The sequence below is a fragment of the Chroicocephalus ridibundus genome, chromosome 2 (genome assembly GCF_963924245.1).
Source record: "Chroicocephalus ridibundus chromosome 2, bChrRid1.1, whole genome shotgun sequence".
Classification (NCBI taxonomy): domain Eukaryota; kingdom Metazoa; phylum Chordata; class Aves; order Charadriiformes; family Laridae; genus Chroicocephalus; species Chroicocephalus ridibundus.
In genome coordinates this window covers 113,932,240-113,959,225 of record NC_086285.1, presented here as the reverse complement: position 1 = coordinate 113,959,225, position 26,986 = coordinate 113,932,240, and the positions used below count along the sequence as shown (strand labels likewise).

General features: G+C 38.3%; 1 protein-coding gene across 11 annotated transcripts in view; it reads left to right on the top strand.

Annotated features, from left to right (window-relative positions):
- Positions 1 to 26,986, top strand: part of PTPRM (protein tyrosine phosphatase receptor type M) — a 481,345-nt gene that overhangs the window by 402,029 nt on the left and 52,330 nt on the right. For all 11 annotated transcript variants that reach the window (XM_063326582.1, XM_063326581.1, XM_063326579.1 and 8 more), the window contains 3 exons: positions 16,879 to 16,966; positions 22,775 to 22,851; positions 25,690 to 25,726. In XM_063326582.1, the coding sequence (XP_063182652.1) occupies positions 16,879 to 16,966; positions 22,775 to 22,851; positions 25,690 to 25,726 (202 nt within the window). The remainder of the gene's footprint in view (positions 1 to 16,878; positions 16,967 to 22,774; positions 22,852 to 25,689; positions 25,727 to 26,986) is intronic.

Genomic DNA, 26,986 nt, shown 5'->3' with positions numbered 1-26,986 from the left:
TTTTCACACAGCACATAATTACATCGTGGAGCTCATTGCCTCAAGATGCTGTGAAGCCAAAATTATAAATGGGTTCAAAAATGGGCTAGACAAATTCATTATTAAACACAATGGCTGTGTGCAGTCTCTGGCTGAGGAAGAGATTGCTCAGGAAAGCCATTGATTGCTAGAAGCTAAGAGGGTATGCTGGGGAAAGATTCACTCTCTATTTACTCTGTTCTTCATACTTTTTTGTAAACATCTGCTACTAGTACTGTTGTAGAAAAAATAATGGGTTGTATGGACCTCTGGTTTGACCCAGTATGGCTGTTACCACACATAAAGAAGAAGAAAATAAATCAGTGCTTCTGTATACACAAAGCAAACAATGCGATGTGGAATGGTCATTTTTTTATTTTTTTTTTTACATACTAGTAGTCAGTTTTATAGAACTAACATCACTTCAGTTTATAAAGAACACAAAGAGCTCTTTAAGTTAGCTAGCATCCTTGGTGTTTTCTAGTTCTTTTGCTTTAGTAGCTGTTCTCCTGCTCCACTGTCTTGCTGTTGGACTGCAAAATGCAGGATGATGATGCTGTAAAGGGAAAGAGAAAAAAAGAAATTCAGTTTTAAAATACTTTTATTTAATATGCATATAGCTGTTATGCTAAAGCCTAATCCTTGAGCCTTTATTCTGAGCAGTGCTTTTTTCTGCAAAAAGCTTTGTTTACATTAATTAGGCCCTTTCAAGGAGTCATTTTACTTACAGTACATAGAGGTAATGGAAATAAACTCATAGTTTGGGCAGTAAACCACGTTTTGCCTTTTGGAGAGTGAAAGGGTGACATTTATATGAATTTTGAAATTATCAAACCACACCAAAGCATTTGCTTCGGTTTTGCACTGGGTAAAACATTTCAAATCTAAGCAAATTGGGTGTCTTGCTGCTTTCCCAGTAGTTTTATACACGTTTCAGTTTTAGCACTGACTTTTTAATTGTCTCTTCTTTTACAACATCACCAGCTTGAATTTTACGTTTTGATGGTTACATTGTGAATCAAGTCTATAGAACCGACAGTAGCTAGAACATACAAAAACATTTGAACCCAAGGAAAATCACATAAATTGCTCATGCTTTTTATATGTTTAATTGTAGATCTGGTTAGAGATTGACATATTTTCCCTCCATTTGTCAGTCCTTTGCACAGCATTTGTGTTTATTTTACTGATATTTACTAAGCACATGTATCTCTGGCACACAAAGAAAGCTAAAAAAGGCCGTGCTATCTGCAGCATTTAGGGCTTCTATAAAGTTTAACTGTTCTGTGGATTTCTTTTTATTTCTTGTTACTGAGACTATGTGTTTGTTATTTTTTGGTGACATTTTTTCAAAACACTGTGATTCTGTCATCAGTCAATTTTTAAACATTGCTGAGGTAGAAGGACAGCCTGGTTGGGAAGCAAATGTCTTTCCTGTTGACATAACTACGAGTATGTTTTCTTTTTGCTCAGGTGTGCTACAGTGGAATTGCCTTAAATATCTTATAAGGGATCAGGTTGGATCTTTTTAAAATAGTCCTATTCCAAGGGCCAAGAAATGTGTGAAACTACTAAACTTTTGTCTAGCTACACACTTGACACAGAGGTCTGTTTGTGCTTACTCAGTATGTATACTCATTCCTCGGAATAATTCCCTCTGATACCGGGAACCTTGCCCACAGATAAAGCTTTACCTTTCACTACATCCCCTCCTAGATGTGGGGACCCCACTGCTCACCTGCTGACTGACACAGGAGGGTAAGGTGAAAACATTCGTAGTTCCAAAGCTATTGCAGGAGCATTTGGAAGCACAGAGATACTGTGGAACAGGGATTCTGCCTTCAGTGAAGGTGATGCTGAACAATATGTAAGGTGTGCTACAATTTTTTGTGTTTCCCTGCTTGGTCAAGTCCAGACCTACCCTGCATCTCTCATCCAGGTTCTGCCATTGCCGCCTCCTTCTCCTGGGTGCAGCAGGCAGGACAGTGCGATGAGGGGCGGGGGCGGTCCTGCTCCCTAACACTGGGAAAAGTGAGAAGCAGGAGGTCCTTCTACATTCCTGCTTCTACTCCTTTCAGCTAGCAGCGTTCTTTTTCCGCCAGAAAAGCAGTGGAGAAGATGTGCTGACTGGGGGGACCAGGCTGTGGAAACGGCTGTGGGAAGGAATTGTACTAGGGTAGCAATTCTTTGTCTCTGGGAGATCAAGGGAGGAAAAGGTCACCTGTTCATGTGTCCTATTTCCCCAGTTTTGCAGAACAGCAAGTGAGGGAGTCCCTGGAAACCTGACTGACTAATCTAGGAGTTTAATAGTGACATGATTTTTTTTGGTGTCATGAAAGATTTGAATGGTGCCACCCATATGATTGTTTTAGTTTGGAGAAGCAGCGTGTTAGAGTGCTCAAGCTTAGTAATGCAATAATATAAAAAAGAAAAAAAGATTGCTTTCCTCTCTATTTACATGGAGAGAATGGAAAAAATATGCTATAGAAACTACTATTTTTAATGCCACTAATAGATACCATGTTCTAAAAAGCTGAAAATGCGTGTACATAAAGCAATGAAGTACTCCATTCACCATACAGTTCTGCCCACGCCTAGAAAATTTTCAGCATATTCTAATGAAAAGCAGAAAAGTTATCTTGGTTTATGCCAAAATTCAAGTTTGATCTGCTATCAGATCAAGTATTTGTATTTTAACTCATATGGCAGGTTTAGATGCCAGGTGTTACGACTGCAGTGAAGTTACCAAGAATGATAACTTTGAAATTCAGCTACCTAATATGAAAAAAGCAAACCACGGGTTTTGGGGGTATTGTCTCAGATGATATACTTTAAAACATATTCTTATGGAACTAAGATTCAGCTTACAGAGGTTGACTTAGGGCTAGGTAGGGAGCCAGAGTGAGATGTGGGATCACCATGTTACGTTGACAGATTTGCACTAAATCCAGGCAGCGTACAGCTACTAAAATGTTTCTCCTGGAACCTTAAATGTTGATAGCAGTGGGACACCGTAAGTGTGGAAGAAAACCAGAGTCTAAGGTTCACTGATCCTGAATCAGTTTTACTGTCTTTTAGTATCTTACTGTCTTTTACTAACTTATTTTTACCATCATAGTGTCCCAGGACCCTATTTTGTTTTGGAAGACAGCTCTTTTGTTTTAACTTATGTTAAGTAATTCTGGGGCATTTCTAGTTTTGATGCAATTTGGACTGAAACTTAATTTTAAAGAATACCATGTCCTGTGTCCAGCAAATCGCTAGCATCAGGAAGGTGTCCTAATCACTGAGCTGTCAGGTGAAATTTCAGCGCCACAGTCTGCATTCAAATGACTCCTGTATCCAGCATCAAAAGCAATTGGGACATAGTATGCAGTTCCAGGGTAAGTATCTGTTTCTGAGAGTTCTCAGTAGAAATAGATGCTCCCCTATTACCTCAAGTTCAATACCGGTGGCCCTAAGGGATTTTTTCAATGCCCATGTCACAGAATCACAGAATAGTTGAGATTGGAAGAGCCCTCTGGAGGTCATCTGGTTCAACCCCCCTGCTCAAGCAGGGCCACCCAGAGCCAGTTGCCCGGGACAACATCCACATGGTTTCTGACTGTCTCCAAGACTGGAGTTGTTTCTCCCCACGTGCAGGACTTTGCACTTCTCTTTGTTGAACATCAGGAGGTTCCTGCCAGCCCATTTCTCCAGCCTGTTGAGGCCCCTCTGGATGCAGTACAACCCTCTGGCACATCAGCCACCCCTCCCAGTTTGGTGTTGCCACAAACTCGTTGAGCGTGCGGTCTGCCCCATCATCCAGGTCATTAATGAACCTGTTAAACAAGATACAACCCAGAATTGACCTCCCTGGCACTCCAGCTGTGTAGTCCTTAGTGTATGTCCTTCATATATGTACTTCAGCTGGAAGTCTAGTCCCTACTGAGCTGACGTCTCCTAGCAGTAAGTCTTCCCCTGTTGTTTGAGTGGGCGTTTATCTCAAAGTTGGATTTTCCACCAAGTGTTGGGACTGGAACGTTTCAGTGCCAAGTCCCTCTTCTCCATCTATCTCACTCTTCATTGTTTTCTCGGGTTTCCTTGGCCGAATTTGGCCCATAGAGTCTAACAATACTTTTATTAATTAGAAATCATAAATACGGACTTTATTGGATTATTTTAAGCAAATAGTAATTGGCTTAATGAGAGACAGATGCCTGGGATCCTTGTATTGTCTTGTAAGGGAAATATTTATATAGAGACTCAAATTTTTGAAAGTTTTGTTTTATGGAGGAATGCAGAGAATAAAGGCATCTGCTGCTATTCAACAGAGCTTTTATAATGTTGGTTTGCCTCAATTAATCTAGCTTGAGTGCACTGTTCTAATGAAAGGAAATGTAGAATAAAAATGTAGAGCTGCAATGTATATAAATCTTGCAGTGTCTACGGAGAGCTGATAAATTGCTGTATTTTCCTCAGTTTATGCAAAAGAGGAAATGAAGAAGCAGATTGCAAAAAACAAAATTATACATCAAGTCGTTAAATCTCGATCTTCATTACTGAAGAATTGTTTTGATACTCAGCAAGATCAGAATCTGAACAAAAGAGCAGCTAGGTGACATGTTTGCAAGGGTCCTGCACATCAGAAAAAAATCCCCAGAATAATGTCATGGGTGTGATCCAAGTGCAGAACTATGATTATTCCTTTTCTATTATTAAAGCTGTGAATGTAAACAATATTTTGCTCTATTTTATCTCCATGACTAGCCCTTTTTTTGTTTCAGTTTCTTATTTCATAATCCATTTGTGTTACGTGGACTTTGCAACTTTTCAGTTAGCTCACTTTCATGTCCTCACCATATTGTCCATTGGAAAAAAAACTGTCTTGTCAAACAATTGCACTTCTCCTCCCTTTTTGTGAGGGTGTGTCTGTTTTCTGTGAATATTATGTTTGGTTTGTTAGTTTTCTATACCGTGCTCTTACTTGTACATAGCAAGTGTAAAACACTACCAGACTAGAGTAGAGAGAGACATCCTTGTTGTGCATCTGCCCAGTAAGTAACTGATGGCATTCAAATTGCCATCTCCATCTTCATTCCTGGAGACTGATTTTTTTCTGGGAGTTAGTCCAATACTTATTTCACTTGCAGAGTATATTCTCTGAATGTATGCTGTGTGAGTGATAAATAAGAAGGAAGAAGAGACATTTGCACCAGGACATTCAGAGATCTCCATTATATTGCACAAGGTCAATACAGGTTTAGAAGACTTCTCAAAGCTCTTTGAAAGTTTCTTTCTCAGGCATGAGGAATATAGTAGCTGATTACATGGAAATAGAGTTGGACAATCCAAATGTCCGTTGATAAGCTCCTGTGGATACGTGCCATGGTGAAACTGTCACTTGTGTATGGTATGTTTGTACTTTTCCATTGACAAAATACTAGTACCATGTATCTGATGTTAGCTTAATGATGCAGAAGTGGTCCTCAAGTGACAGTCTTTAGGGAGAGCAACCTCCTTTGCCCCTTCCTCATTGTTAACCCAGAGTACTTCCTTTTCACTTTATCAATTAGCTGAGCCTGGGTCATTTGTGTAGCCTGTGATCCCATGTATTATATATTTGAATAAACTGTCTGGTTTTAAGCCTGGTTGATAAATTGCTGCAGGGATACCTCTCTTGGAATTAGAAAGTGCTGTATATACATTTCAAACATCAAAATAGGACAGTCCAGGTTGGTGAGCTGCTGCTATTCATTAGTGCACCTAACCAGACACTCTTCATTCTAACAAGTAGTCTTGGGGCTGTATTGAAGCGCTGCTGTCTGTCAGAATGCAGTGAGCATGCTAAAAATGATTAGGTTAACAACTGATAGCAACACTTGTCATCATTGTCAATCCCATTACTGCTGCTACTATTTTTATGCTGATTATCTTTATATGCTCTTAACTACTCTGTATTATTCTTTCAATAGTTTCTCAAAGAGGTGTGGAATCATCCAAGACCAACAGCACTTTTTTCAAAGTTTTTACCCGCCCACTCCTTTCCAGTAAGTGCATAGTTGTCCAAAGGGAAGATGATTGGCAGGAAGCAATCACAGAGTGAGAGCCTGCGGAGGGATGTCTGGGAAAAGGAAGCGTAACTTTAAAAAGCCGTAGCCAGGAGTTTTCAGTAGTGAAGTAGCGGGAGCTCCCGTCGCTGCGGCTCTACTGTGACCCATAACTGCTCTCCCCCTGCACAGAGCAGTGTAGCAAACAATAGGCACAGGGACTGGATGCCAGCCAGGAAAAGTGGGAAGTAGACACGTAGCTTTAGATAGAAAGAGATCTTTTTCTTTCGAACAGGGAAAATGCTAGGCTAAAAGTCAAGCCTGGAGGAATGCATAATCGTCTTTATATATACTAGCAAATAGTGTATTTGCAAACAAGCAAAGCAGACATCGAGGCACCAAAGTTTCCTGTGAAGATCAAAAAATGTAATGAACCAGCACAATGAAGTGCTATCCTTTTTTTGAAAGGGCACTGCAAGTAGACCCTTATCTATTTGAGCCCTACTACTCTTACTTCCCCTGAGAAGTCCTATCTTATCCACTGGGGAAAAACAACAGTGTGCAAAATATTTGTGTTCGATCTGCGCACAGCAGTGTACTCTGGCTTTTATCTTGTAGTTTCGTATGATGTCAGTGTTGCTCTGTAGCAGAATTAGAATCTTATTATGTGAGCTTTGTTGCTTTCTTATCTTCTATCCAAACTATATTAACTAGAGCGGCCTAGATACACTCACGAAAACCCTTGAGGCTCACTTAGTGAGCAAAATCTGAGGGGTGCTTTATCACTTTGGAAAGGTTAGATCAGCTGTGTGTACATTACAACTTGGATGAAGATAGGAGGGGTTCTGTTCACTTCTCAAATTCAACATTTGTTTGCCTTTGTTTCGTTTCTCCACATGCTGTTTTCTGTTGCTTCAGGGAATTTTATTATGTTCAAGGTTTTTGCAAATTGTGTGGTTCTAAATCAGAAGCAGCTTGTCTTTATAAGGGATTTGAAGATGTTGTCAAGTTTTCTATGCTTGGGTCAACTGATAATTTAAAGAGTCAGGCAGTTCTTGTGAATTCTGAGCTCAGCACACTGTCTCAATTACAATGATTTATTCAGATAAAATCAGGCAAAAATATTACTGGATTTGCTAGAAATGTGTCAGAAGTCACCTTTCTTATCAGCATATGTGTCCAACAGTTCAATGTTAATCACCTTCTATTAGAAATAATCTTCAGCAAGCAGATGACAGAAGTGCACGGTTATTAAATAGTACTTCTTCAAATAATATAGTTGCTCAAAGAGTAGTGTCCTGGCCTACAGTGTCAATCAAGTCATGGAAAGTAAGTATTTTGCCATGGGAAGTAAGTATTTTCCACTTCAGAGGGAGTTTCTTGGAATCCTTAATCCTTGTTTGGTGCGTTACATAGCATACGTAGGCAATTAGTGGAGTAGCTCTCCTCAATCACTACATAAAACATGAGTGAACAGAAAATTAACTACAATGCAAAGCTTACTACTTCCGTTAAATGCACACTATTGGTTTTCTTCTGATGACTGAAAAAATGTCTGTGTCTTTTCTTCTCCCCTCTCTCTCTTTTTTTCTCTCTCTATGTTTTTCACATTGATTTTCATGTATTTTTTCTTCTTTTTCTTTTTTTTCATCTTTTCATTTTTTCTTTCTTATTTTAAACCAATTGCAAACTCTTCTCTTTACTGTAGGAAAAAAAAATTCTGTAGTTCTTGCCTACTTTTTTCATAGCACATTGTATCTTTATGATCTGCTTTAATAACATTTCATTAGCTCTTTGAAACCATTCCCCGTGGCAAGCTTTTGTTATTTGTAAGGTAAATCACATATCATAGTGCTAATCTTTGGAGGAAAAATGAGCTAGACTCAGAAGAAATATTTAAATCTTCTATTAGTTTTTTTAATTAAACTTTAAAGTGCACGAAAAGATCCAAAATAATATTCTCAAAACTCTTAAGGTACCTAAAAACACTTAGTAGAATCCACCTGCCTGCAACATTCTGAGTTCAACAGAGAAAATCTAGGAGTGATGTACTTCTGAGTTCTAAGTAGTATTGTGGAAGGAATGTTTTGCTTGGCAGAAAGGCATTTGAAAATGAGTTGCTTGATTAAGAATGGGAAACAAAAACCAAGAAGAGACAAACCCACAGTTTTCCAAATTCTAATAGAGTAGCAATGCACAGGCATACAGCTACCCTTATGTAAGTTTTAGTGACTCCAAACAGAGGGAAAGGGAATGAGAAGCAGAGTTGCAGCCAAGGAGGAAAGAGGAGTTGGAAGAAACCACTGCTAGGCTGTCATTCCCTTTCTTCTGCAAAGCTTACTCAACAGGAAGTCTCAAGGAGTCGTAGCAGATAGAGTGCAGATCTGTGATGCAAAAAACCAAAAGCCTGTGGCACCATTAACAGCAATATTGCAGCTTGCTCAGTCTGGAGGTTCCAGGCGTCTGTCGCTGTGGCTACTTGTAAAACAAGTGCAACAAAACAGCACCAGAAGTTAGCACTGTGACGTTGGAAAAAGGAGTGATGAGACTGATAATTTGGCAGCCAATAGCTACTTTGGATACCTTATCCTCTAATACAGGAGTGAGGCAAGTTTTCAAAGATGGGGGCAAAAGATGCACATTATCATCATCGTCATCGTTATCAATAATAATGATAATAATAACAACAATAACAACAACAACGGTAATAATAATAAGTGTTGTTAACTTTCCTGAATTAAGTCAAAGTTAGGTGGTCATAATGGTATCTTGGATACCTGCATTAGCTCAGAGTTGATGTCTCTGCCTTCACTCAATATCTTAAGTTACCTCTCCTTTTTGGCCTTACTCAAACCATGTCATAGTCATCAGGCTGAGTATTTTCCTTCTGTCCAAGTCATTTGAGGTATTTACATGTTACCCTTCTGAAGATGGTATAAAAAAGTTGATTAGAATTTATCTTAAAACCCTTATCCACACATTCAGTGCACTGTATGTAACCTCGAGTCCTGCCCTTTTTGCGTAAATACCTGTGTCTTGATAAGTAGGAATTCTCATTAAGAAGTAAATAACTATGTACCTTCTTTTACTCCTGTAGCGTGCAATTAACACATGTAATTACATCCTTTGGAAGCAAGGAGATAGCAGAGTTACTGAATAATGAAGCGGATAATTTTGTTCACAAAAGGATGGATAGTGCCGATGTGGTGATCAATGTCTCACTGTATTTCCCCAGAAGAGGTTTCCTATCAAAGCACAGAAGTATTAGGTATTCAGCATAGCCTGCGTTCATTCACTTTATGTTCACAGACATTACAGTCACGAGTGTTGCTCCAGTTCACTGCGTTCTTGAGAAGGTACAAGGTATGATAGTTGTGAACAAAACTTTAATTACATAGTATGTTAAAAAAAAAGTGGGTGAGGAACAGGGAGATACAAAAATCCCACATACTTTACATGAAGATGATTCGTTGAATCCTCCAAAAGCAGGAAATCTATTTTCATGAGAGGAAATAAGCACGGCTTGAGACCAACTTTAATTTTTTTCACACACAAGTTAAAAATAATATATCCTGCACATTAGTTACAGTGCAAGTGTGCATATTGTACCCAGAGGGTCCTTTCTATAAAAAAAGGATCATAAAATCCCATCAACATACTATATTTTTCTGCTGGAGATAAATCAGGAAGATTAATGAGGTTAAGTTATTGCTATCTAGTATGCCAGGGAATAAGTTTCTAAATTAGAATTTTAATTGTATGTTCTGTTGCAGTCCTCTTACTAATTCACGTTTCACCATATTTCAAAATCTTTCCTTATATGGAAGTCTTAAAGAATTTTAAAGGAATGAAAGTAATGGAGTTTTTAAAACTTCAGTAGGTAAAATGGAAGTGGCTCTGAAAGCCTATAGAAACTAGGTTATCTCACAAATTTTTAGACCACTCTGCAGAATCTGTAAAGATTTCTATTCCTGCCGTTGAATCTTGTGTGTGTGCGGCACACACAAGATGTGTGTGTGATTCCACACACAAGGTGTGTCAGTGTTAGATACTAAGATAAGAAATGTCTTCAACGGATCTCGCGAATAAGTTGGTTTAAAAAATATACGGATAGCAATTCTTTGTTAGTTAGTATAGATGTACTCCATGACACTCTCTTTTGCAGTATGGCCATGGTTTAAGACCAAATGCCAGTTGGTCGCTGGAGACTAAATGTACTCAGCTACCAAAATCTTTCAGTCACAGATATATGCAATTTTAGAAATTGCATGACTTCCCTGTTCCGCAGGAGAGAGGACACACTCCAGGAGAGACGTCAGGTGGGTCTGTGTGCTGGTTCCAGCCATGCCATGTGTTCTCCTACAGTATCTCTCAGGGGCCTCCTCCCTTGTCCTCTGGGTCCTCTCCCCGAGCAATCCAGGAGACTGTCAGGTATAGGAGTGGGTAGAAAAGAATACCTAATTCTTGGTTATCTTGTTCAAATGCATTTGACACCTAAAAACTAGCTTTCGCTATGGCTGACACTCACGATCTTCTATTCCTGAAGGTTCTATTCCTATTCCTATTCTATTCAACACCTTCACAGCTTTCATGGTGACTGACAAGTCGCTTTCAGTTACGTTACTTCTCTATTCTTAAAACCAAGCTACTCTCTTGTCCTATAGTGTTAAGCGAATTTCATGTGCATGTGCTAACACTATTGTCAACTAGAGCTAACTCATGCTAACTGCTACAAGTATCTGTGTCATTAAAGGTACCACACCAAAGCAGTACAGGCATTTTAAGAGGTTTTCATTATGCAGCTATAGCTTAACCAGACTGGCCAGCTTTCCAGGGAGTACCAAAGCCTGTGACTTTAAAAATACAAATGTATTAGGAAATAGAGTAGCTGAAAGCATCTTGACACTGAAAAGTGAGCACACCAACACAATGACAGAATTAGTACCAGATTTTGTCTTACCATGTGGTTTTAGTCCGTTTTTTGAAATCTGAATGCTAAGTCATGCTGCAGTTAGTCAGTGGAGGGGGTAACGATTCCCCTTCGATTTCCAGATCCTTGCTTTCCTATTCTTCGTCTTGTGTGTAATGGTAGACTAACCTAAATGCACCTAAGAAAGAAAAGACTCTGTATCCTACCTCTGGCTATGCAAGCCTTTATGAATGGATGTTTTCGGGTTTTTTACATCCGTTCATGGAGGCACAACTGCATAAAGGAGCACCAGGAACAGTGTTAGAGTTGTCGTATGTCAGAGTTTAAGACTGATCTGCACTTTTTATCTCACATTCAGAAAACCTTATGTAAACTGTCAGTCTAATTTTTCCAAAAAATTCCAAACAGAATGAGGGAGTTTTGGTGATAACATCAATATATTCTATTTGCAACAGTCTCTATTGTTTTTTTTTCCTTCCGTGTCCAGACCTAGGTTTTAGTAGCACACTGGTAAGTGCTTTATTACTGCTGAAGGCAGTTTACATTGATTAGATAGATTTTCACATTGGCTCTTGCAACAGACAGTTTTCAAGGGCAGACACAGTAAAATGTTTTTTTAAATTCCATTATTTGAAAACTGGACATAATTCTCAGTGATTGAAGCTGACAGAGAAGAACAAGCTGATGGTGAATATATTCTCTAGTGGCACGTTGTCATCCACAAATGCTTTCAGTGACCAAAGCAATGATTGAAGTATGAAGAGCTGCTTGCATATAGTGGGTTGCCATCTGTGAAATCTTCTACTACTGTTCACAAACATTTGGGGTGATCTATTACTTGCAGGTGATGCATTTTCAGTGATAAAATCTTTCCTCAAAGTGACTAGAAGATTAAAAATGTTGCTTCATAGCATGGACCTCTCTGCAGATTTCCTTAACATAACTATCAATGACTCTTCCTTCTTAATTCCTTAACAATCTAAATACTCGGGTATTAACAACTGCATGTGATTATTTCAATTTTCTCTTTAAAAAAACCAGTTCATGTCATTAAGTAACAAGAACATCGTTGCATGCCAGATATTTTGCAGATTCTGAATACTGAAAAACCAATGAACTGACAGATTTACTGTACTCATAAATCTTGCCCTGTTCATTGAATGAGCCTGAAGGTCCTTGTCCTCGAAATGTTTATGGACCTGCATAAAATAAAAAGTGTATTTGCTAGGGTTTGTAAATAGAAGGAAGAGTCTAATGCAACACTAGGATCTTAACTCAGAGTTTAATGGATGCATTTTTTTCCGTCTGTAATCTGCACATACAAAGTGGACATAGCAGTAGTAAAGGGTGATATATTCAGGTAAAACTAGCGACGTATCTTCACTACCCAACTCAGGGCATTTTAAGCATCTAATTTAGCTGCAACTCAAAGGACCTATGGTAGAAATGTAAGTTTTTTCTATATCTAATTGAGTTTAGATTAGCTAATTGAGCTTAGACGAGGACCTCCACTAGGACCACCGACAGTTGTCTGGTCTGACCTAAAGTAGACAGTGTGCGTAACTCTGTACATAGTTTAAAAACAAATTCAGGGACATGTATAACTGAATAGGTCAAATTACTCATTTTGCTAAAGTACATCTTAATCTGGTTATCTAGAAATAGCAATGGAAAAATGGATGTTATCAGAGGACAAATTTAGGGCCAATCAGGAAAATCAGACATCATAAAGAGTCATACATTTGAAAACAAACCCACAGATCAAACTTAAGATTGTTACGCAGTGGAATATGCCTTTATTTGTACCTCTAAATAATATTCTTGCTTATTAAGTAGGCAGAGCAAGATTTAAGATGTCTTTAAGTTCTCATTTCTTTGCTTGTAAGAGCTTGCATTTTGTAAAAGACATCGTAGGAGACTAACGCTGTTGTCACCTAGCAACTATGAAGTATTTTTTTAAAAAGTTGCTGCTTGGCTTTGGATTTAAAATAAAAATAGTAATTCTGCTCAACACTTTACATTTGTAGATCTTAAAGTACTTACAAAGATGCATTATTTTTACTATCCTTAATTGGAAGCATGAAAATCTAGGATGGAAAGTGTGTTGCCAAAAATGAAAATCAACAGAGCTACAAATTACATATTGAAGATCTCACGCTAGTCTCCACGTTCCAGCCTCTTCAAACTGTATTTTATATAGGTCCCTTCCAATATTTTCTGGTCTTATGAATTTTAAATGAGGAAAGGGAATAATTTAAAAAAATCTGTATTTGCAATGATTATCTCCCCCTCTTATTTGAGATATTGCAGTTATTTTCTAGTCTGAGGGTCACAGTGAATTAGCCCTTGGCAAATATTTAATTTTTAATGGAAACCAGTGCAGCATTGACTTAAAGCAAGCAAAAGCTTCACGTGCATCCTAAGATGATCCTGCTGCTGCATCACTGGCCAGTTCTCATGCTGCATAGACACCAGTTCTGTATAATTCAGGCTTTTTCAGAAACTGTTTTATCCTGATTATTGAAATATTTTGAAATAACAGAATGACAGTTGACATTGCATGCTGAAATGTCTGCTGGAACAACAGCTGGCTTGAAAAGTGTTTCATTTTTCAAGTAGATCATGGAGGCTGGGTCGCCAGTGATTTGAGTTAAAGAAATACTTATTTTAAATGATTTGGGAAATGTCCTACACTCATTTTCGGTTTTCCATTGCCCTTGCCAGACATTTGGTGGAATGAAGCTGTTTGGGGTCATATTTCTTCCTAACAGTCCACATTTCTAAGAAACTTTTAAGGACGAATTAGAATGAATAGCCGCTAAGATAATGTGTGGGCTGCTGTGCAGCAGTCTCCCTGGAGAGTGATATGTCAGGAAAGACATTAAAAAAATTTCTGTAATGAAACATATATTTCTTACAAGTAAGGAAGGATCTTGACAGATCATCTGTTATGAGGTATCTGCTCTGTTCTTTACTTGTGGGACAAATGGGATTTCTCCTTATAATTCATTGTGGATTATCATTCTGTTGCGGTTTGTGTAATGGCAGCACATGGGGAATTTCGGAAATGACACTCCAGCTGTCTTTTACAATAACTGTTTCTTTTTATGCTTTTGCACTGTAATATCTCTTCCTTCAAATTATCTTCTCTGTACACTTCTCATTGAAATAGCTGTGTGTATCCCAAAGTGAATTAAAAAGAAAAATGTATCTACATAAATTAGGTCTGTTCTCCCTATGTGATAGGTTTTATTTCATTCACTAATTTATTGATAAAAAATGGAAGGAAAATATATATATGGCGCGCTTTTTCTACAATACATTTTTAATGCAGTCAATATGCAGTAGCTGGAAATGTAAATCTATCTCCTGGTTTTTGTTTTTGTGTGAGGTTTGATATATATGTATTCTAAAGAATAGAATTATCTATGTTGCAGATATATTATTAGGATATATTTTATCTGTAAGGCTCATTAAGCTTATCATTGTTTGGGAAGTTCCAAGCAGGTGGGAGAAATTGAACCCGTACATTAGCAGATGAGAAGCAGACGAGCTGCCCAAACGAGCACATTGCCTATTGTATATCTTCCCTGAATTCAATACCGTGCAAATCTTTCCCACTTGTCTCCGGAGATTTACTTTAATCGATTGGTTTAAAGCAATTTTGTAAAAGTTCATTAGTGGGACAGGGAGAAACAAGAAGTCCCTAGGAGGATATTTGGGTCCTCCATATTTCAAGGTATAGGCTTGGGAGCTTTATCAGCAGGACTCTTTCTCTTAACAGCACGTGTCATGGTTAGTGAATTAAACCCCAAACCATTTCCTGGGTAATGTCTTACGGATCAATTCTGTGAACTAGTCTCTAGCAGAAGGACTGTTAGAAAACTAGTAGTAGTCTATCTACCTGCCTGAAACACAAAAGCCTGAGGAAGATACCAGGTCAAGGTTTAGAACATATGAATGATAAGTTTGTTCTGCCTTTGGAGCTTTGCCGCTGAACATTTCCATCTCTATTTTGCGTTTCACTATGTTTAATTGTTCATCATCCAGTGTTGTCTCAGTGTAAGCGTGGAATTTGCAAGAAATTGAGACATAGGTCTTTGCCCATGGAGAGCAATTCCTTCTGCAGTCCAGTCTGGGTTATTACAGGAATATTTTCCATGCAGCCTGAGTTGAGAGTGCTCGGGAGTGGGAGGGCTTGCTTGCCTTAGATGCCGTTGGCAGATACATAATCAGATATTGATTGGCGCCTTTTTGGCAAACAGCCACAAAGCTGTAAATCATTTTAGGATTTGCAGGGACGCACTTCTCTATCCTGGCAGGAATATGCATTTCTCAGAGCTGTATCCAATGATGGTACGCCATGATTAGGGGGAAACTTACATCATTTTTATCATTATCATTTTAATCATTTAAATTTGCAAACCTTTAAAAATCTTCTAAGCAGTTGTGGAGAGATGAATTACAAACAAATTGAAGCTTTTTGACAAGGCTTCTGTTTTTCTTTACAGTTATTATTTACAAACTTTTTAGAAATAATCCATGCATTCCCAGGAGTTTCCGTATCATAAGTTGGAAAGCAGCACTCTGATAAACTTATTAAAAGAAAATTCATCTTATACACTGAATGGCCCTGTGTTCCATTCACTTCAGCAAGAGATCAAGGGTTTGTTTTGACTTTTATGTTCTTTACTAATGGAAATCATTGGGATTTGAACAACAGTGTATTTCAAGTATGAGGGCAAAGGACACTCATGGTAGTCCATTTAATGGGCATTATCTATTTTAAACCACTCAGAACGCATTGAGGTCTTGTGAGAGAGATACGAACTTCCCAAGGTTTTCCCTGTTTAGTTTGGGATTTAGCCATTTTTGACTTCTGTTACCGGAAAAGTAAATCATGTACCTTCATGTCCCTCTTGAATCAAAAGGTTTAGTTTCCTGATCATTCTAGTAAAAAGATCAAATCATGAGTTAAAACCGGCCATCATCCTGATAGAATTCCACTGGCTTGTTTGTCAACTAAATGTTTTTAACACAAGATTAATATTTTAATACTTACTACAATTTCAGTGATAAAATGCATCTACATTATATGACTTACAATGCATAAATTAAGAAATGGTGTAAATGCTCTTTTAGACCACAGAATGCACAGGACAGATAGGGCATAACAACTTGCTTGCTGCCATTTTGGCAGCTTGTGTGTTTTATTAACGCAAAAATGTATTTTTAGCACCTTCTACTTTCTTATTTTCATTAAACTTATTAACTACAGTGCAGAGGTTGGGTGAATATTAGATTATGTTTTTCACAAAGTCACGTTATTTTTATTCTCTGACAAAATAATCATCTTGCTGGTATCATAAATTGTGTTCAAAAAAACCCCACACATGCTAGTTGAATCCAGATTTTTTAAAATGCCCATACATGTTTAGACCCATGAGGTCATCTGCCAAGAAGTAAGTGAAACTTGTGGATATGTCAAAAAGAAAACACGTTACTATAGTGTGTAATTCTGCACTCAAATACTGGAGCAACTCCAACACTGATGATGAAGCTCCTTCAGCTTCGTGTGTGTGTGTATGAGAACTATGCAGAGAATCTGGATAGCCCAAACGAAGGACTCAGTGTCGCAAGCAGGCAACTTTGTGAAAGGTTTAATAGACTTCACGTGTAAATAATTTTTCTTGCTATTACCCAAATAATCTCATGTCAAATTTTAGATAACATCTGGAGCTATGCATAAATACGGTTTAAACAGGAGGCTGATCTTTCTGCTCAATTGGCTAAATGACACTTTAACAATACCTGCAAGGACTGTTTGCCTTTCTCCTTGGATTATCCGTAAGGTAACTGTTGCTGCCTGCTTTTCTTAATGTCATTTCTTTCCTTTTTTAGAGTTTCTTTGAAGGACAGTCTGCACCGTGGGATTCAGCTAAGAAAGATGAGAACAGAATGAAAAATAGATATGGGAATATCATTGCATGTAAGTGTTGACAACATAATTGTGCACTGTGTTAACTTCCCTTCAGAACTGGATAAGAATGACCACCAGCCTCGTGCTCACATCAGGCTTATATTCCTCTTCACTAATTAAGAAGATAAAAGTGAGGGAAGATGTTACTTTTTTTTTCTTGAGAAAACTGTCAGATTTAATGCATTTTCTCAACTAGCCTCTTGTATACCTTCCATCCTGTGATCAGCGTTTGGCTAATGGAGAATGACACCTTTAACCAATACTCGGCTCTAACAGCTCCCAGACTGCTCCTGGCAGCTTAGTGAAAGAGTACCCGTGATCACGTCAGTACCTTGATACTGGGTTTTGGATATTGTAGGAGTGGACAATACTGCTGCTTAAGTATTCCTTGATAACAGTTACAGCTATCCTGACTTACCCTCTTAATTCTAGACAGACTCTAAAGAAAAAAAAACAGGATCTATATGTTTTACTTAAAAATACCAAGCTTGATAAAGATTAGATACACTAATAATCAAATAACTTGAGGAGACGATAGCATGCTTTGGTGAATGACCCCTAAATCTGGCATTATGAGGTTGCAAAACATTGTGGCAAGGGATGCTGCACATGAACACGGGGGCAGAAAATATATCAACTTCGGTAAAATTGTATTATTATTTACACACTGGTGGCGTTGCACTTAACAGGTAAGTTCCCGGTGTGTATGTAGGTGATGATCCCTTCCCTGATTGTCCCTTCACCATCCAAGTTTAAGATACCTGTTTCTACTGGCCAGCCAGAAAACGAAGCAGGTGTAAGCAGAGAAATAAGCAGCAGCCACAGCATGTCGGAAGATTTGTAAGCATGAAAATGAACGATGGTCTTTAAGGAGGGATCATTTAATGATACTACAGGAGTTTAGAAATCATGTATAACCCTAGGTGCATGGGACAGCGTAGAAGAATAAACAGTGCTGAACATTTGGAGGACCTGTGGAAGGAGTATGTAATGCGTATTTACACTGCCTAACTTCGGCACCTAGTCTACATGCTCATCTGGGCACAGATCTCCCGAGGTTTCCTCATCAGTGAACTACGTGGACATGACAGAAGGGAGGACAGCTCTTCTAGAGAAATTATTCAGAAATGGAGCCCATTTGAATGCTTCTGAATCACCACCTCAGGAGGTCCTCTTTGCAGTGGTTGCACAACGAGTCTAGAGAGACCAAGTCGTAATGTGGTGACCTACAGTAGATGGTATGAATAGGCCTTTATATCACTGTGGCCCAGCTGGGCTGAGACAGTCTACAAAGAGAAAAGAGCTCTGTAACTTGCTGCAGAAGGAGAAGGAGAACCTGCAGGAAGTGCTTGTGGAAGCAGAGGCCAGTTATGCACAAGATGCTATCTGCCATATCATTTTGAATGGACATGGTAGTATTGCTGTGTATTTTGGATGTATACTGTGCTACTTACTGAAAAAGGAAATGAAATCCTCTAGGGAAATGTGAATATCATGATGGGCTGGAGCATATGCAAAAGAAGATAAGTTAGCTAGATGTGTTCTGCTTGTTTCCCTCCAAGCAATCTTTAATGTGTAACAAACTTGTTATTTTGTGAGGATGTAGCAATACATTAGATGACTATTATCACTTAAGTAAAAATACTGAAGGCAAAAATAAGAATAGCAAAAAGTTTTATGTTTATCCTTCCTTTGTGAAATGTTATTTACAGCCCAAGCCTATGACAACAGATCTTCTCTTTTAGTCGGGTTTAGTGTTGTCAGTCCCCTCTTTAACATCACATTAGCTGTCACCTTACACTTTGACACCCTTTGGTTGAAGAAAGCAGAAGACTACTAGTGCTGTATGTCTGAGGTAATGAAGTGGTGAGTAGCCAAGGGAAAACAAGTAAAAGATATTAGATACACAAATCAATGGCAATTACAAGTGATACTGAAGGCTTTGTGAGAGGGCAAATATAACTCAGATCATTTAGATCTCAATTTACTTCTAAAGTCCTCACTATTTAGCAAAGGGAAGGAGTTGGATGGAGTTGTTATCAATAACACTTCCTATTTATGTGTCTGTGAAGACACAGGGAACACAAGTTAAAATGAAAATCCATTAGAGTTAAAGGCAATATCTTAAAAGAGAAGCTGAAACTGTACACAGTTTGTTATTTGTTAAACACATGTATTCAAATGGGGTAGTTAACTGTTTAATTATTTTATGTGGCTTTTTGCTGCCTGAATGATCGCTTGTCTCAGAGTCTGAGAGTACAATTTTAGCGGGCCACTTTTGAAAATTTGTCCCAGGTATTTGTATAACATATTTGCTTTAGCTGAAAAGCATTTTACTAAATTGCCCTTTTATACTATGTTTAAAGACTTAAAAAGACGATGGTTTGGGTGCCACTGACTATGGGTACATGATTATAATGAAATGTATATTTTTTCCTGTAAAACATTTAATGTCTTTTTTTCCATCCATTTATCCTCTTTATTTAAATTTTCCCCAAGATACTACTGTTACATTATTGTTTGTAGCCATTATTGCTCTCCGAGGGAACTAAAACAATAGCACCAGGCGTCCAGCATTGGCCAGCATTGGCAGGAGGTTGTCAAAATGGCAATACGCTTTACATTACTGAAGTGCTGGGCGTTTAATTGGCTGCAGGCATGCCCTGCCCACTGTATGAAAGTGGCTACAACTGGTGAGCCGCTGTATCAACAAGCCCCGTGGTGATGATCAGAGTCACCCACAGAAAACGTGCTCCTCCTTTTCTGAACACAGAAAGATTTGTGCTTTCTTGTTAGGAACTGAAACTAGCATGAATGCTAAATGAATCTTTTTTTACCTAAGAAAAAGTCTCGTTCTGTCGTAATTGTGTAAGGTTATGCATGGATTTTGGTAAAATCCATTGGGTTTTCCTCAGGAGAGATCTTGAGGTAGTTTCGGAATGGGGGGCTTCTGTATTTATTTTTACCTAACTCAATATTGACTAAATGAGAAGAGAATATTGATCACAGCTTTTAAAAGCAGCTAAAGATTTTAGGTGAGACATTTATAAAAGGCTTGATTTGCAAAGAATCAGCAAGGCACGTCCCAAGGAAGGGTCATTGGCTAGGCATACTAATCAACCAGCTACTCGAGGGGCTTCTTAGAGATCACAGTCTGCGGGCTGGCATACACCTGTTGTAGGTAACGTGGGGGGAGCGAGAATAAAATGCTTATATTCATTATCTATTACCATTTTCCACAAAGACAAATGGATTCTAACATAACTCATTTTGAAAGCTTAAGTGATCAGCGCAGAGTTAAATTTGATCTCCTAATAGAGGGCTATCAAAATAACAGTGAGCTGGAAAAGAGAGTATTTAAAAGCTACAAAAATTGTCAAGAGCAGCTGATGTATAAAGGAAAAAAATACCCTAAAAATCTAGACAGTTAACCTAGCGGCTATTTAAGAATTGACACACATGTTGGAAGAATGTATGGCTTGTGTACCTCTCAGGTTTAAATCTACTTGACATAAGCACAGGCGTAGACAGAGTAACATTTCTTTTTGTTGACCAAAGAATTTTTTCAAATCAAGAAGTGTTGCCACGCAGCAAGGAGTTAACTAGAGTTTTAAAAGCAACAAAAAAAGGGAGTCACTCCAGCTCCACTGCAAATGAATGGGTATTGAACAGTCCATTACCTCCAGAATTCCCCAAAACTTAGCTGAGAATGCACTACTAGAAAGGATGCACGTGAGAAGAAAGCAGTTCTCAGGTGACCTAGGACATCTGTGCAGGACCAACCACGAGAGACTCGTGTTATTCCACAGTGACAGCTGAAGGCTAGGCAGTATATCCCGGGGTATGTGAAGTGGCATGAGATGTTTGTGCTTGGACAACTAAATCCTGCCCTAAGTAACATAAAAGCGGAGATCTTTACTAGCCTGGGCTGGCCAGCGAGAATGATTTTAAGTCAACAATGCAGGAAATCATGAAGATGTGGATGAAAACACACCATGAGTTCAAGCAAGCTTGACTTCTGGAGTCTGCTGACTTCAGCAGAAGATGGAGCAGGTCCCAAAACTGTAAAAGCAGCAACCATGTCTAGAGCTTAGAAAGTTCCTAATGTGGTATCTTCCTTAAGCAAGATGGATTTTAAGAATTTACCAAACCTCTGTTCAAAAGAAACTGATAAATAGCTTAATTTAGCGGAGAATAGCCCAGCACTTGGATAAGCGTAGCTGGGTGAGCGTAGGCTCAGACCAGCACGGGTTATGTAATGGAGAGTCACATCTCTATAAATGTTTACTCTTGGAAAATCCAATAAGGAGGCTGAAAAGGCTGACCTGGTGAACGTAATTGATTTGAATATTCCAACAGGTTTGGAAAAACTCATTCTTGAAAACTAGTGGGTGAAATTATCACAAGAAAATAGCAAAATAAGAACTGTGTGGAACCTGGACTTACTATATTTGGTTTACAGCTGCGCTTTTTCTCACTCCCAAGGGAATCCTAGGGAAGCAAATGAGGCTCTGAGATCTGTAGTCCCTGAGACTTGGAGCATAAAAGAGGATAAAATAAAGAATTTGCCTCTCCTTTCCTACTCAGTCATTTGAAAATCTCTTGACTTCTAATTCTAAAACAGTGCTATTTCAAGAACCACTTGCCCTCTCCTTTCTCCCCCATAATGTGGGAAAATATTATGCTACTTATGATGAAGTTGGATTTTTAAGCCACTTCATGTTCTTTCATTCATTTCTTGTCTCTTAGGATTTTTAAAGTTGAAAAAAATAGCTATTCAGAACATGGGTGGCAGGTTTCAGGTGCTCTAATGCTTATTTACATTTACAACAAAATAATGACAGTCATGAAGGTCTGTCGTCAGCTGCAAGTGATATTAGCTCAGCTAGCAAGCAGCATTCAAAAACAATAATATACAGGTATCTAATTATAATGCAAGAGTAACTCGTAAACAAAGCAGCAGTAAAGTGGCTATTTACCAGCTCTCCATCCTTGAGATCATAGCCTCAAATTGTTTTATCAACAACTTACGCACCATTCTGGAAAAGCCATTGTGTTTGGTTGTTTTCGAACCAAGAGAATCAAGAGGAGCATATGAAGTCTCAAAGAAGAAGAAGAAGCAGCCCTGCCAGCACAGAGAGATTCTTTTTTGAAGAGGGGGATCATCTAGCCTCTAGCACTTCTCCAGCGTTGCTGTGGTATCGTAAAGAAAATGAGGCAGCTGACAAGAAATGAATTCATGCCATGGTGTCTTGGATTGGAATATGGAAAATGGAGTTGAAAGTGTTTGCACATTCCTGGATAGATATAGATGTCCACAGTGGAACAAAATTCAGTCACAAAGCCATTATATGACTGCTTTGGCTTCGTCATTATTTTATTTTGCTTTCTCCCTCACTGAAAACATAATGAGTTTCCTTCAGAAACTATGAGGTGGCAGTATGTCTTGTAGAATCACTTCAGCTTATTTTGCGTACCAGCAGAAGCATTTCCAAATGACTAAACCTTTGACAACTTAATGTTACTTACTTTACTAACAAAAGGTTTGGGGGGTTGTCAAGGCAAAAACCATAATTGCAATGGATTTCACATTAGAAATATTTAAGACATTCAGACTGAAAATCAGAGGCGATTTGGAAAGCCTTGAAAATGACTGAAATGAAGATTAAATGTAGATACAGTGTTTTCATGGACAACAAAACAAGCATGAACTTGCGAATACTGAGGTTTCGGTTGACTTTAGTGTTTTGATGAAGGCTGTGTTAACTGAATGTGTCTTTAATTACTTTTTTTTTCTCTCCATTGATCCCATTTCAGATGATCATTCTCGAGTGAGATTGCAGCCCATTGAAGGAGAAACAAGTTCCGATTACATCAACGGAAATTATATTGATGTGCGTATACTGGTGTAGTCAACAAACAACGTTGTGTTCAGTCAAAGAGGCAACTCTTATTATTCTCATGCTACTCATAATTTGTAATAGATATCACAGCTAATGTCAGCTGCTAAACATCATTGGAAAGTATTGTCTTTGGAAGCTAGATGTACACTAAAGGAAAAAAAAAAGCCTCAGAGGTTTTGTCAATAAGCAAATGGAAGGAGTAATTTCCTCAATCTGCCACTAGTCGAAACCTTGCCAGCAGCACTGTATGGCTACTTTGCCTGCTGGTGCTTATATGGGCAAACAAAATGTTATTTTCACTTTCTGTCAACAGCTTGGCATCATTCCACATTTAAAAGAAAGCTGTTTGCATATTAATGTGACAAAACTCTGTAATGCCTAATGCAGAGATTTGCAATCTCTTGTCATCTCTGCACTTTTAAGTCGCCTTCAAAGTATATTCTGCAGCTGTTAACCAGTACTTCTAATGCAAGCAAGACATTTCATTAAATATGTAGGCTGTTTAATTATTGAAGGTGGCTTCTTTGTTCATTCTGCATCATGTTAACTTAATGTTTTACATTAGAATAAATTCTTTAAGAGACAAGGTGATTTTGGTTGAAAGAATGAACTCAAAAGTAGAATTGAAAATCATTATTAAATCAATACTATCTAAAGCCAGAAATCTATGGATAGCAAAGATAATAATTTTATTATTTACACGGGGTGCTAGATGTTGCTAAGTAAAACAAGTGTTGCTTCACAGGAAACTGTGTCTTCTAAAGATCTCTTGTTCAGCAGTGCCATCTTTGAAAAATGGTGTCACAGTTTGCAGTTCAAATTTAATCACCAGTATGAAACAGGAATACAACAGATGTTTTTCTCAGAGTATGAAGCAACTAGGGCTGTACAAGAAAAGTAGGTATTCCAGCTGTAACAATCTGAAGTCTGAAGTTGGAACTTTCTGAAGATTTTCCCTTCTACTGATGTTTATTAGCATGTTCAAGAACCATTAAGTTAAGCCCAGATTTCTGCTCAGTCCCTTGCTGTTTGAAAGAATAGCACAGTCACCAAGAAGTAGAGACACATATGGGAATATATTTCATTGGACATCCCACTAAACTCTAAAGGGAGTAGTCTGTCATGAAAGGAAAGAGAGGGTTCACACTGGGGACCTAGGTTTGCATTCACTTTCACACTTTCTCCAACATTGAGGATTGTTCTCATTTTAGGCTACTAGTATGTTCTTGTGTCAGGTTTGGTTCTGACTCTAAAATATTAGATGTGAGGAATAAGGATTTGGACCATACAGTCTCCATTAAAATGCGGGTAAGATAGCTGCATAGCGACCTTTTTTTTTACGTGTGGAAGTACAAGAGGATGGGGAGAGTGCAGCTGTAAAAGAAACAGAGGGTGAGAACCAAAAAAATTCTCTCCCTTTCTCTTCAATTCTTCCCCAATTCTCTTCATTGCAAAGCTTGGAGGACTGCAGACATCTTCCAAAGAGAACTCTGCCACAAAACACAGCATTTTTTGTTTGTAATCTTTCTAGTCAGGTTTCCATTAGAAATGCTTGTTTTTCTACTATAGAAGCAGCTGCAGTTTTACTCTTGCATGTGATTATTAGTACAGTTGTTGTGTTGTCAGAATAAACATGTTAATAAGGGAATGGCGTGGTCATAGACACTATGAAATTTTCATGGATAAAAGAGAGGGGCAGTGATTATGCTGTATTTTTTCCCATGTGTTTTTGCACTGGGAAACAGAATCATTTGATCCCAGACACTAAGGATATTAGATAACACATAGCAGAAAAAAATCAGCTCTGTGGCTATATGAACACTTCTCAGTTCATAGACTTCCAAATTTTACTTCAATGGCATGTAAAGGAATCAATTCTGTAGTTGACATTATTCTTTCTGTAATATTCAAGGTATCTTCAGTTGGTTTGAGTCTTTCCCTCCTTGCATCACTACCATGCCCCTTGCTGTTTTACAAAGAAATTGCAATGGCACACAAGCTACAGCTTTAAGGTCTTCCTCTTGATGTCTGAAAACACATCATAACGATTATTAAAAGATTAACACTGGTATAACTGAATTTATCAACATACAAGTGCATGATCTAAACCTTCGTGGACACTCCCATCATGTCAGAAACTCAAATACTATAAAAATGGTATTGTTCCTTCCTGGCAACCTATTCAATGTTGCAAAGAATCCATAGGTATTAGTCTTTATTGCACAGCCAGCTTGTGATTAAGTCTCTCTTGTCATACGAGAAACAGAGAATTGTTTTAAGTTCTTCCTATTTAGATGTGAACAAGCATATTCGTACCAAACCATTTAGTCGAAGAATTTACCCTCCTTTTTACTGTTCAGAAACAAAACATAAACAAATCACAGTGGACGGAGTAAACATCCCCCCACCATTCCCCAGGCTGAATGCAAATCTAGCATTCTTTAGCTGTTAAAAAAGGGATAGGCTTTGCACTCAGAAGCAGTAGCTTGAAGGTATATCTCAGCCTCCATGAGCATCTGATGCCATTAGCTGCAAGTGCTAGAGAGGATTTCATGCTGTTCATTTTCAGCAGAGCCAACAAGGGACTGAAAGAACATATTACTTCTGTCCCCTAATGTACAAGGCTGCAACTTAAGTATCTCGCAGAAAACACATTGGCTTCTTTCTCCCCTTCTCCTTTGCCCTTCCCCAATGGAAAGAACTTTTGCATCTAATAGGTTATCTGTATTGTTCTGATTTTTACTGAATGCTACTCTAAATGCAGTGTCACTCATAGCAACATAGCCGATGTGCATATTGCTTATATATTTTTTTTCCAATTTATTTTAGGGTTATCATAGACCAAATCACTACATTGCTACACAAGGTAAGTTTATCATCCCTTCTTTTTGGCTATGTGAGGCTAAGAGGTTTGGGTACTTGGATTACAGTTTATACTCTTTAATATGTATTCTTGCCACAGTCAATATCTAGGACAGAGTAGATTCAATCACTTTGGTAGAAGCAAGCAAATTTAATTCTTATCTAATTTTCATGTATGTCAAGTAAGCGGTCCTTTACCTTTGTGTTCAAATAGGTTTTGAGTAGAAAAGCAAAATACATCCTTTTTGGCAGAAGTTACTCAACATGTTCTTACCCATGAAAAAAGAAATGTCGTGGTAGAAACATTGAGTAAACTTTTCACAGAGACAATAGTGTCGTGAAAGTGTACGTTCTCTTAATTGTTTAATGATAACCAGGCTTAAGGTCCTTAAAATACAAAACACTTCAATTAGCAAGTTTTAGCAGAGCGCCCAAAGATATACTATGTTTGCAAGGGGGTTTTTCAAAGGGATCTAGAGAACCAATTTTATAGGGTATCATTTAAAAGCTTGCTTGTGAACAAGAACCTATTCCTTTGTCAAAACACAAATTAATTTTCAATTTGTACTTGTCTTCAAAGACATAATTTGCCCGTTCTGATGCGCTTCTTATTTATTTTTTTGGTCAAGCTCAGAGCTGGAACAGGTGGGGAAGATGAGTCTTCTGTGACTGCTTAGTTATAATATTGAACAATATGCCAATCTCCTGCCTATGCTTGGTTAGCATACGTGTGAAACTTTGATTGCTCCTCCACTGCTTGGAGGGAATCTTCTCTGTGATAGGTATTCTGTGACAGAGCTTCCTGCGTTTGCCCGTGGATCTGAAGAAGTTAAGCTGCACCCGCACACGTTATTTCAACACATGCCCAACCTTTTAAGAGAGCCAGCTGGAGTACTGAGTATAATACACTAAAATAATCTTACCATGTTGGATTTAGATACATACTTTTTAATGGCTTTTTATTAAAGCAGAGAAAAAGTTCTTGGCCATGTCAAATAGGAGGTCTTACTGTGATTGAGTTGTCCCCTAAGTAACCCAGAGTCTGCAGCCTCCAGTCCCCACTTCTAGCACTGGTAGGCTTCCTGTCTCTGCCTTTAGACCAGAATTAGAATTTGTGATCTTAGAAGATGAGCCATTTAAATGTGCTGCTTCTTCCACTTCTGCTACCTATCCGCCATCCCTCAGTCCCATGGGCTTTCTACAGATGAGCCAGACAGGAAAACTAGGACAAAAATGCAGCATTTGCTTTATTCCTGTTGGGCTT